Source organism: Dermochelys coriacea, chromosome 9 (genome assembly GCF_009764565.3).
Source record: "Dermochelys coriacea isolate rDerCor1 chromosome 9, rDerCor1.pri.v4, whole genome shotgun sequence".
Lineage (NCBI taxonomy): Eukaryota > Metazoa > Chordata > Testudines > Dermochelyidae > Dermochelys > Dermochelys coriacea.
Window position 1 is genome coordinate 30,561,677 of NC_050076.1, and position 17,337 is coordinate 30,579,013.

Here is a 17,337-nt window from a genome sequence, read left to right on the forward strand (position 1 = left end):
CTAGGACACTAGACTTAGCAGCAGGCAACGTAGCAGGATAATTACGCCCCCCCCCCGTTAGCCTCCTTCTCCCAGCTGCACCCTCCCCCCTCCGACCCAGCCCCACGGTGCTAGGCTCCCTTGCACCCGTGGCCGTTTTGGCCTAGGGTCTCCCCTTCCCATGACCGCCCTGTTCAGCTCCGGGGCTCCGCCTGAGCCCGCGGGGCTCTCGCTCGCCCCCTCCCGCGCGGGGCACTGCAGGGGCAGCGGCCTCGCTTTGCGAGCGGGCACGTGCGGAGGCTTCCCACCCGCTGGCGGGAGGCCAGGCCGCTTCTGCGGTTCCCCAGGCTCCGGAGCCGGCTCTGCCGCGGCCCGATCCCCGCGCATGGGGCGGCCCGAGCTGCAGCCGCCCGGAGCCAGTCTCGCTCCTGCAGCCAATAGCGGGGATGCTGCAGGAGGAGCCGCCGCGGCTCCCATCTCCGCCCCCCGCGGGGGTCTGCCGGCGGCCCGGACCCTCCCACTGCCGCTAAGCTCATAAAGCCCCCGCCCGGCCTGGGGCGGCCCTTTGCCTATTGCCCTGAGCGGAGGAGGAGACAGGCGGCCCATTGCTGCAGCGGGTGGAGGCGGAGAGCTCGCGAGGGGGGCTTCAGTGCCCCCCCCCCCCACACTCAGCCCCTCCCCGGCAGCGCCCCCTTCTCCGCGGAGCCCGGCGCCTCCCGTGGCGCGGGGGAGGGGGGGGCGTGAGCGGCTGCGGCGGGGCAAACGGGAGCTGCTGGCGGCGCGTCCCACTGGCGGGGTGAAGATGGCGCTGAACGGCAGCAGGCAGCCCCCCAGCCTCCTCTTCCTGCTGGCTCTGGTTCTCCCGCTAGCGCCGCCAAGCCGGGCAGCGGACGCCGCGCTGCCCCCCATCCCCGCAGGTGAGTGAGGCGGGCGGCAGCTCCGGCCCCTCTTCGTGCGCTCCTGGAGGGCTCGTTCATTCACGAGCGGCCCGGCTGCAAGAGGCGCGGGGACGCTGCCCGCCCGGCTGGGCTGCCCCGGGCTCGCCAATGTCCCCTCCGGCTCGCGGTGGGCGCTCGGCGCGGGCTGCAGCGGGCGGCGAACTGGCCGCTGGGCGGCATCTGGGGAAGCTAGTTGCCCCTCCCCCGAGGGTGGCTTGATGATCACGCTTTATAGGTAGCTGCGGTCTGATGAGACGTTGACACCTCTCCGGTGGGTCTCTCAGCGTGGCGCGGCTAAGCCCCGTTGTTGAAATGCTCTCCCAAGAGCATCGCCAGCTCTGGCTTCGGGCTTGTGTGTGTCAGCGGAGTGGGTTGCTCGGGGGTTCTGCTCACTCCCCGGTGCAACGTCCGTCTGAAAGATCAGCCTCCTCCAGGCTCGCGGGTGACTTGCCCTACGTGACCGCTTGATGCTGAAACGGGGAGCGTTTTTAAAAAATTGGAAATGGTTTCTAAACCCCTGAAACAGTTTTATTTGGAGGAGGCAGTAGCTCTTTCTTCATGGTGCATGAATACCTACTGATCATGAAATTCCTGCAGGGGAGGAACTATTCAAAGATCTTCAAGTTGTTGAATAGCAAGCAGATAAATAGAGGGTCATAATGTATTTAGCAAACAGTAAGACAAACCACACAAATATAGACCTACGCTGGCTGAAAAGCTAATGTCCAAAGCCAGGATCTTCCCCCATAGGGGAAGAGATTTGCCCCTGTCTTCCCCTTTCCCTGTTAAGTAATCAGTCCTCCTTCCTCTCCCCCATGAATAGCCTGAGACTCCTGACAAGATGTTGATGGGCCACATACTTCCTAGCTCCTGGAAGAGCAGATGGTGCCACTCACTGATGACCCAACTTAGTAACTTACTTCCAGTGAAGCTACGCTACTTAGCTTCTTCATAAGACTTTTCTCCTAGCGGAACACATTAGAAGGCTGAGCTCCCTCCCTTTTGCTCCAAAGCTTGTTCACATTCTGCTGCTTGAAATCTTGTAACGTTCCAAGAAGCTAGACAGCAGCAAGAAATTCAATCCTTAGTGTTTCAGAGTTGCAACCATGTTAGTCTGTATCCGCAAAAAGAAAAGGAGGACTTGTAGCACCTTAGAGACTAACATAATTTGTTAGTCTCTAAGGTGCCACAAGTCCTCCTTTTCTTTTTGCGAATCCTTAGTGTGTAAAACAATAGCAAAAAGAATTTATGCCCAAAACCGGTTGAAAAAGTGGCCAGAAGCATCTGTCAAAATACTGCCTGTGCTTCCAGGAAATGACTTGTTACAGTTTTGCTGTAATTTTGAACCTCTAACTGGATCTTGCATGGGAAATGTATCCTATCCTGCTAGATGGATTTCACATGGTGATAAAAATAGGTAGAGTCTCTTGACAAGTTCAAAGCTATAATAAGGTTATTTTAATGCCTGGTTTAATTCTCTCAGTATGCAGAAGAAAACTTTTTGGGGAGTGACTCTTGTAAATCTCATCCCGTTTGATGAGACCATATTGGGTAGGGTTGTTGGGAGCTTGAGTAATAACTAATGTAACAAAATCTTGTGTTGACCTATACCAGACTCTGTAGACCTGTGTGAACCTGCTCATCTGTAGCTTCCTTATATGGACAGAGCTGGCCTTGTTAGCTTGCAATTCTGGCTTTAGTCCTGTTAGTGATTTCCTACAAAGCTGCTCTGTGCACAATTTATTGCAGTCTGTCAGAGGCTCTGTGTGTGTGTGTGTGTGTGTGCACGCGCGCACTGGCGCTGCTGTTTTTATATTAGTCAGCACAGTGTGTCAATTTACAGCAAACTGCTTCCATTTCATTCCATTTCAAGTACACTTCCTATAAAAGCACCTTTTCAAACTGTAATATGTGTCTGTTTTATTAACTGAGAGAAATAAGTGTTTCAGGGTGGGAAAGTTTTAGAGGTAGGATCTCAAGATTTAACAGATAGTTAGTGTTGTACTATGATCTAATAGAATACTTAACTAATCTGGTAGGGGTGTTACATTAACTAATCCTCGTGATAGCTCTGTGAAGTAGGATTGAACTATTAATTTTGAACAACATTAATAGAAAACAGTTATTTGTATTATGGAGGCTGTCACTTTTTTTTAAGTGGATTCTGGCTAACATGAATATTAAGAAAATCTGTACTGAAGTATAACAGACTGCTGACTTGAAAGCTGCTCCTTGAGTTTCTTGATCCCAGACATATAGCAAGTTTGTTTGTTAGCTGCAGGTTCCAGTTCTAACGGGCAATGATTTTCCTGAGTTATTCTGTGCACATTTTATTGCCTTCTATTAAGTATGTTTTGCTTCTCAGTGAGAAATAGAACGTGACACGTCTCACTTTTGTGTTATATCAGTCTTGAGCTTAATTTCTAGGTTGCTGGTATTTTGTGGAACAGTATGTAATTTTCAGTGTGTAACACACAGTTGGCATGTTAAATTTTCAAAACATCAATATTACTTGCATTGAAAATCATTTGTAACAGGAGTGTGGAAAAATGGCTGCCAGATACTATCTTGCTCTATTATTTTCAAACATCGTCTTGATCAAAAAGGCAAATGTTTCATTAATACAGAATTACAAATGTTCATGAAGAGTAACAAAAAGATAGTTAACAGACCAGAATTGTGCAGTTTATTGTAGCTAAAGTTACAAGACCTACATTAGGGGTCAATTCTAGTTAAACAAAACAAAAACTCTTCTCCCTCCATCTTCCCCTCCCCCCTGAAAACTCGGCTATTTTTTTCAGCCTTAAAAAAAAAAAAGTACATTAAAGACCATTATTATCCCAATTGGGTACATAATACTTAGCGAAGTTGAAATCAGTATCTAACTCAGTCCACTCTGTGGATGATGAAGCCACATTTGATGTCAAGACATTTCTTGTTGTGTCAAACTTAGTAAATATCTACATGTTGTCATCTAATGTAACCCACCCAAGTAAGTTAGGACACCTATAGGGTTCAGCAGGAATTTTATGGATTGCAGTAGAGTCTAAAACAGATTTAGGTTGCTAAATCTGGTGTTTAGGCACCTAGGTACCTCGTAGTCTTTTGGGTCCTGATCAACAGTTGACTTGCCCAAGATCACACTGGAAATCTGGCCGAGCAGGGAATTGTATTTGGGTCTCCTGAGTGTCAGGCTGCTGCCCTAAACCACTGAATTGCCCAGCAAAAATTACTTATGTGAAAAATCCCTATTTTTGTGAGTAGAGCCACTGAAGTCAATGTGGGCTGCTCCCATGTGTAATGATTATTTGCGGATGTGTTTGCAAGATCTGGCCCTGAATTAGATAAAAACATGCAGAATGATAACTGACTACTGTGGGTGTGCAGCAGGGAAGTGTGTGTGTCTGAAGATAACCGTAAATAAATAAACCTGGTTGCTCTTGGAGTGCTGATGAGAAAAGTTGCTTTTGTGTCACATTTCTAGTTATTTTTTAACTTCAAATATTGTTGGATTAACTTTGAAAGGCTTCCCTGGCAAAATAATTTTGACGCATTTTGCAAGCCTTTTATAGCATTCAGGATACGTGACATAATGAGGGTGGAGTGTGTTAACATGCGTAGTACGTGCTTTGATATATGCCTGTTAGTGCTGGAAATTTCAAATCATCTTAGATTTATAGACTAAGACAAGCTTTTCCTACCCTTCTTCACATTGAGAAACAACTTAGTGTGCAACTAGTTCCATTGATTTCATTGTGCAACTTGCAAGTGTAAGATGAATAAGTGTGGCAAAAATCTGACCCAAACACATTAATACCAAAGCAGACTTCAGTGGAACTACTCACTGAGCAAGTTTCTACTCCATGTGAGTAAAGGTGGCAGAATTGGTCTATTTATCATTGAGGCCCTGATCCTGCAAGCTGCAATGCACAGGTACCTTGGCCGGCTTGCTACTCATTTTAAGTCAGTGGGGCTCTGTGCAAGTAGCTTGCAGAATTAGGGTCTAAATTGGCTGCATGTGTCTCATAGGAAGTATTTATTTGCACTAATTAAAATATTTGGAAATATCATGACTAGATCATGTCTTAAGTGTTTTGATTTCTTCTCTCTGCCAATTTAATTACTCATTTAAAAACAAAAAAGTTACTGGACTGTTGGCATTGAGGGACCATTCAGTTTATGCAGTGAATTGTGCTATTAAAGTATGTTCAATGTAAATATCCTCTATTTCTTATGGAACTGTTATGTTTTAAAGTTTACTTTGCCCAGTGCTTGAATTGATTAATTTTCATGAAGAATAGGTATGGGCATTGTAAGGGCATCTGTAGGTTTTTATTTAAAATATTTGATTTTAAAATGCAAAAATAAAGTGCTCCTCAGAATTATGTTTGAGAGGGTCATAGACTGAAGATACAAGAGAGGAATAATTCCCTTTTCAATTTAAACAGTGACTTGACTTTTCTGCAGAATAAAAATATCTTGTTTGGTGACATTTCTCTAATGGGAATGTATTGTAACTGTGTAGGAAATATTTAGATAATAGTTAGATTATGATTTCATTGGAGGGGGTGTATTTAATCATTAAAGAACAGATTCTGATAGCCTTGCTCACATTCAGGAGCACCCTATTCAATGAGTAGACGAGTAGTCTTGACTATTCATGGAATAAGATACTACTCAAGGTGAGCATGGGTATCATAATCTGGCCCATATTGATCGGACAGAAGTGAAGCATCTAAAAAGCATATTAATGACAAAATAGGTCACTTTCCACCAATAAATAACTACACCCACAATTTTCAGTAGTTACTTGATAGTACACTGTTTCAGACACGCAACAATATCTTGCATTTGGCTCTTCTCAAAACATCCTGACTTCTTTACACTCCAATATCGTTTATTATAATGTGTATATACATTCCTTTATATTGTTTTGTTGGTTTTAATTCAATATTGTGGCTGTAGAACGTCTTACATGCTGACAAATGTTCAAAAACCTTATACTGAAAATATTTGGCCATTTCATCCTTTTCTATGGAAACCAAAATGAAAGGTGCACTATGTATTGCTGTATAATTTTATTGTAAATTATGATCATTTTTGTGATGAAGCACAGAGTAATTTAAGGCTGATTTCCGAAATAGTTTAAAGCAACAAAATACAACTCTGGTTTGATTAGGAACCTTAAACTGGAATTTTATAGGGGAACCATGAACAAAATCAATGTATTTCTTTTTTGATCCACTAGCATATCTTTAACACAACTTTAATTTTTTTTGCTGTAGAAGCAACTTGGAAGACTTACTGAGTGGATTTTTCTCGCAAGTGTGACATGGGGTTTGAAAGATCATGATTTAATGACTTGAAGGATTTTATTGGGAGATGAGAGTTAAAGAATATAAAGTGTAATATTTTTATTTGATAGCAATGCTAATTTCATTCTTTTGACATCACTGTTGTATTTAAAATCTGGCATGAGTTCCTATATTTGTAATTAATGTGAGGATTAAAGCAGAAAAAAGTACCATTAGCCTCGAAACCAGAGATGCAAGATTGAGCAAGAGGAAAGTGCTAGACAAACTTAGTTGTTCATTATGGGCTAAGTTCAGCATTGAAGTCAATAGGAATGTTTCTATTGACTTCCAGATGGTATAGGATCAGATTCCATAGGCCCGTCCTGCTTCCATTGATTTCAGTGGAAGCCAACTTGTGCCCACGAGTAGGAAAAATCAAATTCCGCTAATGAAAGCAGTTCCAGCAGGGTTATTCAATGAAATGCAAAAATTAATGAGTCTTTGTTCCATAGTGTGTGTTAATTTAGACCTCTTCTTATTATAGCAATGTGTTATTTAGTTACTGATCTGGATTCTGACCTTACACCTCTTTTACATCAGTGAACAGCAACTTTAATAGAGTTAATCCTCATTTATAATAGTGTAAGTGAGATCAGAATCAGGCACGTGGACTTAGTAAAAAGAATCTCAGTCATTAGCATAAGGGTGGGTAAGATACAAAGTCTTAGAGGTGAGCTAGGTATCCTCCTGCTTTTCTGTGCTGACTTCCATTACAAGAGTCCTGGCAAGTGTTAGCTCCAGGAGTAGAATGGGAGCAGTTTCTCACTGATGCTATATCAGGACTTGAAACACCATTTGTCTCCCTGGCAAGTAATATTAACTTTCCCTGGCAAGTTGGGTTGAGAGCCAGCCATTTGTGCAGAATAAAGGAGCTCTTCAGAAAGAAACACTTCTGTCCTGTATGGTTGTGAAGATGAACTTCTTGCAGCCTGTGTAACTGTTTAAATACTTAAAGCCAGACTTTCTAAAGAGCTCAGGGCCAGAATTTCAGGTGCTTAGCACCTACAATTGGGGTCAGATGTTTAAAACTGTTAACAGCTTAGCAGCTGCCAGTGTGAAACTTCTGGCCAGATTTTTCAAAAGAGCTCAGAATTTTACCATTTATTTGGTGCTTAATTGGGAGTGGAACAATTCTGAAAATCTGGTCTATATTGTGGGTGCTGACTTTGAGAACCACTGGTCTAGATAATACTTAGTCCTGCTATGAGTGCAGTGGACTGGACTAGATGACCTCTCGAGGTCCCTTCCAGTCCTATGATTCTATAACATTTGAGTCCCTGGATGGTGGAAATAGCATCAAAAGACCAGGCCTTGATTTTTATTTTACTTAATATTATAATTGGAGCATTCATGCTTTTGTATTAACACATTTAATTTTCCTATTGTGAAGGCCAAGACGGCTCCTATGAGCAATAGGCAGTGCAAACTAATGTCACACTAGAGATCTGGAATGGGGGAGTACTTTCTAGGGTCTTTCACTTCCCATCCAGGTAGCAGTTTGTGGTATTGTGATCAGTATCAGGAAGGAAAGAGTAGGGGAGCCAATCTCTTTGCTACAGGACCTTATAGTCATGTAGGGCTCCGACAGCGGTAGAAGAAAAATAGAATTGTTTTAGGCTTAGCCAGAGTAAACAATTCAGGATTAGACCCTTTCTCATAAAGGGCTTTCCTTTTCTTGAAACGGTGACAACATACAATGTTGCTGTATGTCTAGGAAGGCTTGTCTTTTCTTGGATTCCTTTGTACTGTAATAAAATTAAATTGCCTACTAGGTGCTCCTTTAATTGTTTATGTGAGAGTTCTGAGTTATACTTATCCAAATGGGAAAGGAGTACTTTGTGTGTGGTTTCAAAGGAGGGAAAAAATTAGGCTGAAAATAAGGTACTATCCAATATGTTTTAAATCAGCCCTATGCTAGCGACTTATTTTCTGTATAAGGCAAGGTAATTGTTGTAGAGTTCCTTACATTTTCCAGGATATGCTCCAGAAAAAAAATACTTGATTTGTAACACTGATTACAAAATGTAACTCTCAAATACACAGATTGTATCACAAAGAAGCTATTAAGAATTTTCCTTATCAACCTTTACTAGTCTCATCATAACGTTCTGGGTTATTTTGAGTTTTGAATTCTATTCAGTAGTTCAAAAACCCAAGGATCACTTCTCTGTGCCACATTGGTTTGGATTTAATAGTACATTCAGTAGTTGCCATTACCCTTTATATTTACTGTTGGGTTTGCGAGACAGCACATTTATGAGAGCAACAAAAATAAAACTGTCTACTGTGTCATGCTTGAAGGAACCTATCAGGAGAAGGTGCTGGCTGTGCAGATATCTTGGTTATAAGCACAGTTATGGACTTACTAACCAATTATCCATTCCAAATTTTTTTTTAGAATACCTCTGTTCAAGGCCCAGCAGAGGGGGGACGCAGGGAAAGTTCTCCAGCGGCTTTTTCTAAATACAAGTACTAAAAATTCTGGGAGTGCAGGCACCCAAATTCTGAAGACAATTTTTATTTATTTATTTATTTTACTTTTAGACTGATGCTTGATGTGGATGACCAACATCTAAGAGTGGCTGGGGTTCCTTTTTTTACAGGTTATTAGCTGCCTTTCTGTTCCAGCTCCTGTGGATGCAGGGGTTGGAAGGAACAAAAGTAGAATAATAATCAGGACTCTTAATAATTTCAGCTGTTTCCTGCTTCCATATCCATGGAAATGAGTATCCAACTGGGGAGCAAACAAGGGTTTAGAGAAGCTTTTTTTTTTTTTCTCCCTCTGTTTTCATTTTCTATGGAAATTGGATCAGAAAGGCTGCTGCAAGAACTCTTAGCAACTTTAAGCTATTGGTTTTGACCTTAGAGTACTCGGTACCAGGTTTCAAAACAGTAATTTAGAATTTTAAACGAAGGGGAGGGAACCTATTTATTTGTCTGTGATCTTCCAGTGAGGGAGAGGATGAGCTAGCAACTGCAGTAGAACCTCAGAGTTATGAACGCTTTGGGAATGGAGATTGTTCATAATTCTGAAATGTTCGTAACTCTGAACAAATGTTATGGTGGTTGTTTCAAAAGTTTACAACTTAACATTGATTTAATACAGCTTTGAAACTTTACTATGCAGAAGAAAAATGCTGCTTTTAACCATCTTAATTTAAATGAAACAAGCACAGAAAGTTTCCTTACCTTGTCAAATCCTGTTTTAAACTTTCCCTTTATTTTTTTTTTAGTAGTTTACATTTAATACAGTACTATACTGTATTTGCTTCCCCCTCCCCACTCCGGTCTCCGCTGCTGCCTGATTCCGTACTTCTGGTTCCAAATGAGGTGCGTGGTTGACTGGTCAGGTTGTAACTCTGGTGTTCATAACTCGGAGGTTCTACTGCAATACTTTATATGCAGGGCTAGCTAAATCTTTCTTTCCCATTTCAGGGATCTGAATCTTCACTTACATCCTCTTTGACGCATCCTACAGTCTGGAGAGTGATGTATGCCCTATTACTCAGGGAACACTATAGTGGGTCAGGACATCTATATGGATGGCTGGTCCCTCCGTCCAACTTGCATGGTTTCCATCTTCTGTTTGGTGCCATGCAGTCAAGCCCACCTGCCCCGGCCTCAGCCTGTCTCCCCTGACACACTTGAATAAGTCCAGCTGGAGGTGCAGCAGGGCTAAGACAGGCTTCCTGCGTGCCCTGGCTCCACATGGCTCCCAGAAGTGGCTGGCATGTCTGGCTCCTAGGCTTAGAATGGCCACGGGGGCTCCGCTTCCTGCCTGAGTGCCGGCTCCACAGCTCCCATGGGCCGGGAACTGTGGCCAGTGGGAGCTGGGAGGATGGCGCCTGCGGGCATGGGCAGTGAGCAGAGCTCCCTGACCCCTTTGTTTAAGAGATGGACATGCCGTCCGCTTCTGGGAGCTGACTAAGGTAAGCACCACTTGATTGGAGTCCGCACCCCAAACCTCCCACACACACCTTAACTTCCTCTGAGACCTTGCACCCCCTTCCTCATGCCAACCTCCCCCACCCCAGCCCTGAGCCCCTCCCATGCACCAAAACCCTTGGCCCTGCCCCAGAGCCACACCCCAAGCGGGAATCCTCAGGTCCTACCCTAGCCCGGAGCCTCCTCCTGCACTTTGAACCCCTCATTTCTGGCCCACCCCGGAGCCCTCTCCCCCTCCTGCACCCCTGCCCCTGCCTGGTGAACATTAGTGAACGTGGGGGAGAGTGAATGATGAAGGGGGGTGGTGGTGTGATCTGGGGGTGGGGCCTCAGAAGGGGTGGGGCTTCTGGGCAGGGCAAGGGTGTTTGGTTTTGTGCAATTAGAAATTTGGCAACCCTAGCCCAAGCTCCAGGACCCTCCCACTTTGCAATTAAATAACCTGTTAACTTGAGCCCTGCAAACCCAAGTTAGCTGTCATGGGCCAGCTCTGGGTATCAAATTGCAGTGTAGACATACCCTGGGAGAGCCGGTGTTTGTCTCTATGGCTGTGTCTTCTCTCCTTGGAGTCTTAGGCTCTCTTCTTCCCCCATTCCCTGTCTCTTGCCTTCTAGCCACTTTTGGCAGGTATTTGTGCCTTTTTGGTTTCCTCTGCACCCAAAAAAGAGGAGTATAGATCTAAAGAAGTTACCAGTTATTCAGTTATTCTGGCTGTAATTCTATTTTGGGTTTACATAGTCTCTAGAACCCTAGGGGTGGAACTATATTTCTGTAATTGTAAATCTTTAAAAGTCTATGCAGTAGAGGCTCAGAAATCCATTATCTCTTTTCTACTTGGGGAGAGCACAAGCACGTCTGTGTCAATAGGTCTACAAGGTTTGGATCTAAGAATTGAACCTCAGTCATCATATGGTAGCGAACAGTATTCTGAGTCTTGGCTGCTCCTAAAACAGTTCTGAAAGTGTTCACAAGCACTGCTGCAAATCTGTGTGTCTTCATTCAATATAAATAAAAACCATGTGGGACAAAGATTGGCAAAAGTCTAGCTAATCATACATTGTTTGGCAGGGGGCTTGGGTGGAGGACATTGTTACTTAAACTTGGCAGAACTGTTCCTGGCTTAGACCTTGTTGGCTAACCTTCAGTCCAAAGCAAATATTCTGAATTATAGTTCTGACTCCTGAAAACAAATCTTTATGATGGGAGTGTTGTCTGATCCTTGATTATAGCAGCCCAAAAGTCAGTTATGTAAGGGAAATTAGATGATGAAGTAAAATATTCATTAGGAATCCTAATAAGTTACAAAGACCTTTGTATGCAACCTTGGCTTTGTTGACGTGACTAGCAAAGTGTTTTCTTATTGGTAAAGTTATAATTTGCATTTAAAAATGAGCACATTTGCCCTGGAGGTACTGAGTGTCTCTCAGTGGTCGTCTCTGGAAAGCAGGTCTGTTTTATTCATGTAATTGTCAGACTGCCCTCTATAGTAGCACTCTAAGTTTAGCACACTCAGCTGGATTGAAGTTCCGGTCTGCATACATCCTTTTATACTTTGGCATTACGTTGGGCTATAGGATCACATGCTTCCTGTTTACACGCTGCTTAAGTCTGCTGTATAACAAAACACTGGACCTGATACTCCCCTCTGGTGACAGACAAGGTGCAAGTGACAGCACAAAGAATAGGTGGATGAGCAATGCTCATGGAGTGCCTTTGCCCCCTGCATGGATATCATTGGTCTCCTGCAGCTGCTTTGGTTCCCTAAGTGTATAGATCTGGGTGGGGAGGCACAGTCATGTTTGTTGTCTGAAATATTATTGGGCATGTAAATTGCATGTGGTATTGGAAGTTTCCAGAAACTAAATAGAATCCATTTTAATTTCAGCAGTTTGTAACACTACGCCATGGGTGTTCTGTCAGTAGCAATGTTCAAACCCAGTCCCTGTAGATCTAAAAATACAAGTCTCTACTGCTAAGCTAGAAGACCCCGCTCTGTTAGCACAAAGGCTGTATGAATTCTAGCGATCCAGCTATTAGAACAGGATAGAGCCTCGCTGGGTGACCCTGAATTACAAGCACATTATTATGTAGTCTCATGGAGATGAAATGCTAAGTTTTAACATGAGGATTTTTTAGCTGTTTCTTCTTTTTCCCTTCCCCCTCCTGCTTTTTAAGTGAAATGATAGTTTGTTAAAGGTACTGAACTCACAGACTTTAATATAATAAGTCCTGCTTTTATCCACAGGGCCAAGTCCTGCTTGGTGTCCGTGAGTAGCCCTGTTGGAGTAAAGGAGACTACTCACGTGAGTAAGGCGGCTAGGTATTGGCCCAGGAAAATTTATATCAAGTACAGTGATAAAGGAATCTTCCCAACATTGCTCAACAATGCATCCTAACCCTTGTTTAGAGGGATCACCTTCGGGAGCCAGATGCTAAGTGTAGCATTCAATTCTTGATCTATGACTTAGTCTTCCATCAGGGCGTGAGATATGATGATTTTTGTGATGTGTGGAAATCTGCTAGGAAACATACTGAGGCCATTGCATTATGTGGTCTTTTATTTGTTAATTTGAGGTTTGAGGCATCACATCTTGGAATCAAAAGACACCTTGATTAAACTTACCTGTCCTGATTCTGTTTTTCACATACACTAGTTTTATGACTTCAGTAGAGTTGCCTCAAGTTCATTCCAGTATAAGATCAGAATATGGCCCATTGACTTTAAGGACTTGCTGCATCTGAATGACTAAATTAGTGAATTCAGGTCCCTTTTAAATAAAACTAATTTTACCTCTTACATTTTCATAGCAGATTTCAAGAAATTTTTAATTGGAATTGACATTAGAAGGTAGCTGTTTTGCAGGATCAGTGTGTTAAAGCCACCAGGCTCTTTTTCTTTTTAAAATTGCTCAGAAATATAACTAATGAGAAGTAGAATTGTCGAAGAAATTGACATTAAAGATGAGTTGATAAGGAATTTAATGCGATGTGTGAATATAATTTTTTTTAGGTCTTCTTTTACAGAGGGCAAGTCTAGATTACAGAGCTACATCAGTGCAGCTGCAACAGGTCTGGCAATGCTGTCACATGCCGATGGGAGAGTGCTCGCCTGTTGGCATAATGACACCATCTTGGCGAGAAGTAGAAACTATGTTGATGAGAGAGTGTCTCCTGCCAACATAGTGCTGGTGTGGACAGCCCGAAACTTGCATCGCTCAGGAGGGGTGGGGCTTTTTCACACTCCTGAGCAAAGTAAGGTATATTGATTTAGGCTGTAGTTTAGACCAGCCCTCACTTATATAGGAATAAGTGAGCAGCAGCTCCAAGGACGTCGGGTATGCCAGTTCATGAGATCAGAATAAGTCCTATGAAGTTGTATGAATTACACGAGTATTTTTTTAGTAACTTGTTGGTTTGAAAGAAAAGGGAGCTGCTTTTTCAGTTGTGTGCCCATATAACTAACTAATCTGATAAATTTTTGCAGTGCCTCTCCGGACACAATAGACAGGATGACAGTGCATTCTGTCTGCTTTCTTCAGACCGATCCCAATTTAAAAAACAAAACAAATCCCTTCAAAGGATAACTATTGCATAAACAGAGTCCAACTCAAAGCACAGTAGCTGCAGTTGCTACTGTGTTTGTAAAAGAACTCTTCAAGAATCACATACACCTAACAACTTGTACCCTTATATGATCAATGGATTAGAGCTGCTGAATGAGAGTATGCAACAACTCATTAGCTGTAATATAAAAAAATGCATGTTCAAACCAGGACAAATATACCAAAAGACACAATATTCTTATTGCAGATATTACCTATAGCCTCATTTTGATATGACACAGTTTGAGACACTAAATAATGTAATCAGTTTGTGGTTTCAATTAATACGAACCATCTTGTAAGTCCTCTTGAAAATCAGTGTCAAATGTTCCTCAATGTGGCTGCCTACGTTTCCCCATTTTATACAGTCACAGGTTGTGAATATTTATATGTCAGCATACTTGCTCATTTCCCCCATCTTGAATGAGTCTAGAAAAATGTACTGGACCATTACTGTGCTGTATAATGAATGTTGGGCTAAATGAACACCGTGCATATTGGACTGCATGCCCCAAATGCCTTTGCACAAAATGCTGATGGCTTTATATAAACGTTCTTTATACCAAAAACCAAACAAATACCCCCTCCCCCCAAATTAGCTATGCTAGATAACTTGTGCTTGTCAGAACATATGTTGATTTGAATTTTTTTCTGAGTCATTAAGTTGAATTGCATATTTAAAAAAATCTCATCTAGCCCAGGCTTGGCACTTACATCATTGTGTCTAGTACAGATGTTGAAATCCTTGACGTTAACATTCTGCAGGAAAGGGTAGATGTAAAATATGTCAGCCCCAAATGAAATTCTGCCAAGTCTTGTAAGTCTGTAGCTAATTCTTTAGGGGTCATGTAGGATTAACTTGGCTTTGTAATGGTCTAGTATGATCACATTTTCCAGTGCATTCTATTTCTTTTAAGTACTGTATTTTTAAATTAATATATAATTTACTCTCATTTCACAAGGAAAAAACCCAACCCTTTTCTCTTCGGTTTTGTTTTAGTCGTGGTCCATGATTTACTTTTATTCATTCTATATTGACTCCCTTATAACCACTTTAGATTGGCTGTCCTTTAAACAAACAGTTTTTTAGTCATATAGAAGTACTATTTCACATTTTGTGTGTGGTTGTAGGTCAGTACCTCCATGGACACTTTGCATTGAAGTCCTATTGTGAGAATAACCCATACATTTTAAAACATGGGGACTGTATTTTTACAAAAGGTTGCTGAAATATTTTTAAGTTGCAAAGCTTGAGAAATTTAAAAATATTTGGTTAAGCACTCTAAAGCTTGGATGTATCTCTAAACCTGTCTAGTACACAAACTTGGGCTGTAAATCTCAAATTGATTTTTTTTCTTGTCACACTTGAAGAATTTCCCGTTTCCACTTTGGCTGGGGATATCAGAGCCACCTCTCTTGCACGATTTTGGTACTTTTGCTCCAGGAAAGGAAGATGTTCAAGGACCGGAGGAGTGGGAAATAATTCTCTTTTTTTAACCTCCAGAAGTTTTTGTCCACTCAGTTCTTAGGTTATCTGTACTACTTCACTGATCTCTATTAAATGCTACTATTTACTTAAAATATCATTTACATTTCTATTGGCTCTTTGATCCAAAATAATTTCCAAATACTTTAATTTAAAACTATTGACACCACTCCATCACTGAAATAAAGCCACACAAGAAAGGGAAGGCAGTAGTTAGGCAGACAACCAGGGCAAGGCACTGCACAACGGGGAGTCAGAGGTGTGTAATTTTGATTCCCTATTTATATGGATCTTGAGGCCAATCTCTGTAGTCTAGTGGGGTTGAATTAAAAGGAAACACTTTCCTTCATGAACGCTCTAGGTTAAAACTCCACTTCTCCTTTGATGTGGCTAGCGAATCGTTATTTTTTTGGGCCCTGTTCTGTTCGTAGTTTTCCTTTTGCTATTTTGCTAGCTCTCACCCAGTAATCAAAGGAGTAGGTGAAGAAGCAATGAAATAGTGATAGCTCAATTGGTTTGCTGAAGCTCACTGATCCCAGGGAACAGTAACTAGTGATATGCATCCCTTCTACAAGGCAAATGATGGTAAACGGATAAGCAGTATATTTACTACATCATGGTTTATTAATTTGATTGTTACCAAACAAAACAAAATGCCAACTGGAAGGTGACCAATAAAATACACAGATGTTGAAGACCTGTGTGTTTAGGGGCTGATCAGTCTGTCCTGGAGTGAGCTGCAATCATAGTAGGGATGTTGTCACAGCTTCTGCCTAGAACAGATGTTGCAGCACTGCTAAAGATAAGACTAGAGGATTTTTGGGGAAGTGAAGCAACGTGAACTCTGTCTGGAGAAGGTCATTTTGAATTTCTGGATGGGTTGATCTCACAAGCTCTGCTTAGAAAACTGCTGTGGCTTGAAACAAACTAGAGAACTGAAATACTCACTGGCGGACCGATCAGTCGAGTTATAAAGTTAAAGTTGGATAGGGTTCCTGCATGATTAGGTACTCATAACTGAGTGTGTACCTTTATTGCATAGCCATGGTACTGAGGCCATGGTACAGAGCACTGCTCAACAGTTGAGTCAGGGCAATGCCACACTCTTTCGGAGCTTCACAGTTTCATCTGAACCGTTCAAAATAGGGACTTCTCAGTCAAAAGCAAAGGCGATGACAAGAAAGTTTGTTGTACTGTCATTCGCTGGCATGCCACTGAAAGTACAGAGTAGTCAACAAGGTGTCATACAGACCTCAGACTTAGAATAAGAATGAACAGTTTTTCTCTTTGACAACATGTTCTAAAGGCAAAAAAATTTAATCAGTCACAGGAGTGCAGGCTTCCAGGGGACTCTACTCCCAGCAGTGTATTACTAGAACTGTAAACATGTTAACCTATAAACTAAGAGTCTCCAAGCCCCTGTGCCTGCCAGTTGCATTTAAAGGATTTGTTAAGCTGGGAACTGGTACAAAATTCTGTACTGCATTGCTGCCGTGGTGATCAGACATAGGATTAGTTCAAATTCAGACTAGAAATGTATTGCATCTTTTTTCTTTAGCTTGTTTTTCCTTTATATTCCATTTGTTTGTGTCTGAGATATATTCTGCTTTTTTCATTGGGGCATATGGAAGAACACTGGGTTTTTATTCATCTGAAGTCATTGGTTCCTCATTTGAAGTTATAATCCTGTAATGTGACATCCTCCCCATTTTTTTTCTAAATCAGACACACAGGGGCACAAGTACTTTAACACCACCATGTTGCTCAGGGTGGACTATGAAAGCTAATATGCATTAAAATCTGATGGTCAGCCTCTTTGTCATAAACTGTGGCTTTATGATATAAAGTTGTTCTTATCTCTCTTTGCCCCCACCAGATAAACTATTAGTTCTAACTGTCGCAACTAAAGAAACAGATGGCTTTCACCGCTTCATGCAAACTGCAAAGCACTTCAACTATACAGTGAAGGTACTGTATGCTCTGTCACTCATGCTGAATATGGGACATAGTTTTATAGCCTTAACTCAGAAATGAAA

General features: G+C 42.2%; 1 protein-coding gene across 2 annotated transcripts in view; it reads left to right on the top strand.

Annotated features, from left to right (window-relative positions):
• The first annotated feature begins 255 nt into the window (after positions 1–255).
• PLOD2 (procollagen-lysine,2-oxoglutarate 5-dioxygenase 2) overlaps positions 256–17,337 on the top strand; it is a 70,108-nt gene continuing 53,026 nt past the window's right edge. Inside the window, exons 1-2 of one of the 2 annotated variants that reach the window (XM_038416840.2) lie at positions 256–896; positions 17,178–17,269. In XM_038416840.2, coding sequence (XP_038272768.1) covers positions 782–896; positions 17,178–17,269 — 207 coding nt within the window. In that variant the 5' untranslated portion in view covers positions 256–781. The remainder of the gene's footprint in view (positions 897–17,177; positions 17,270–17,337) is intronic. The other variant, XM_038416841.2, reaches the window with a different exon arrangement.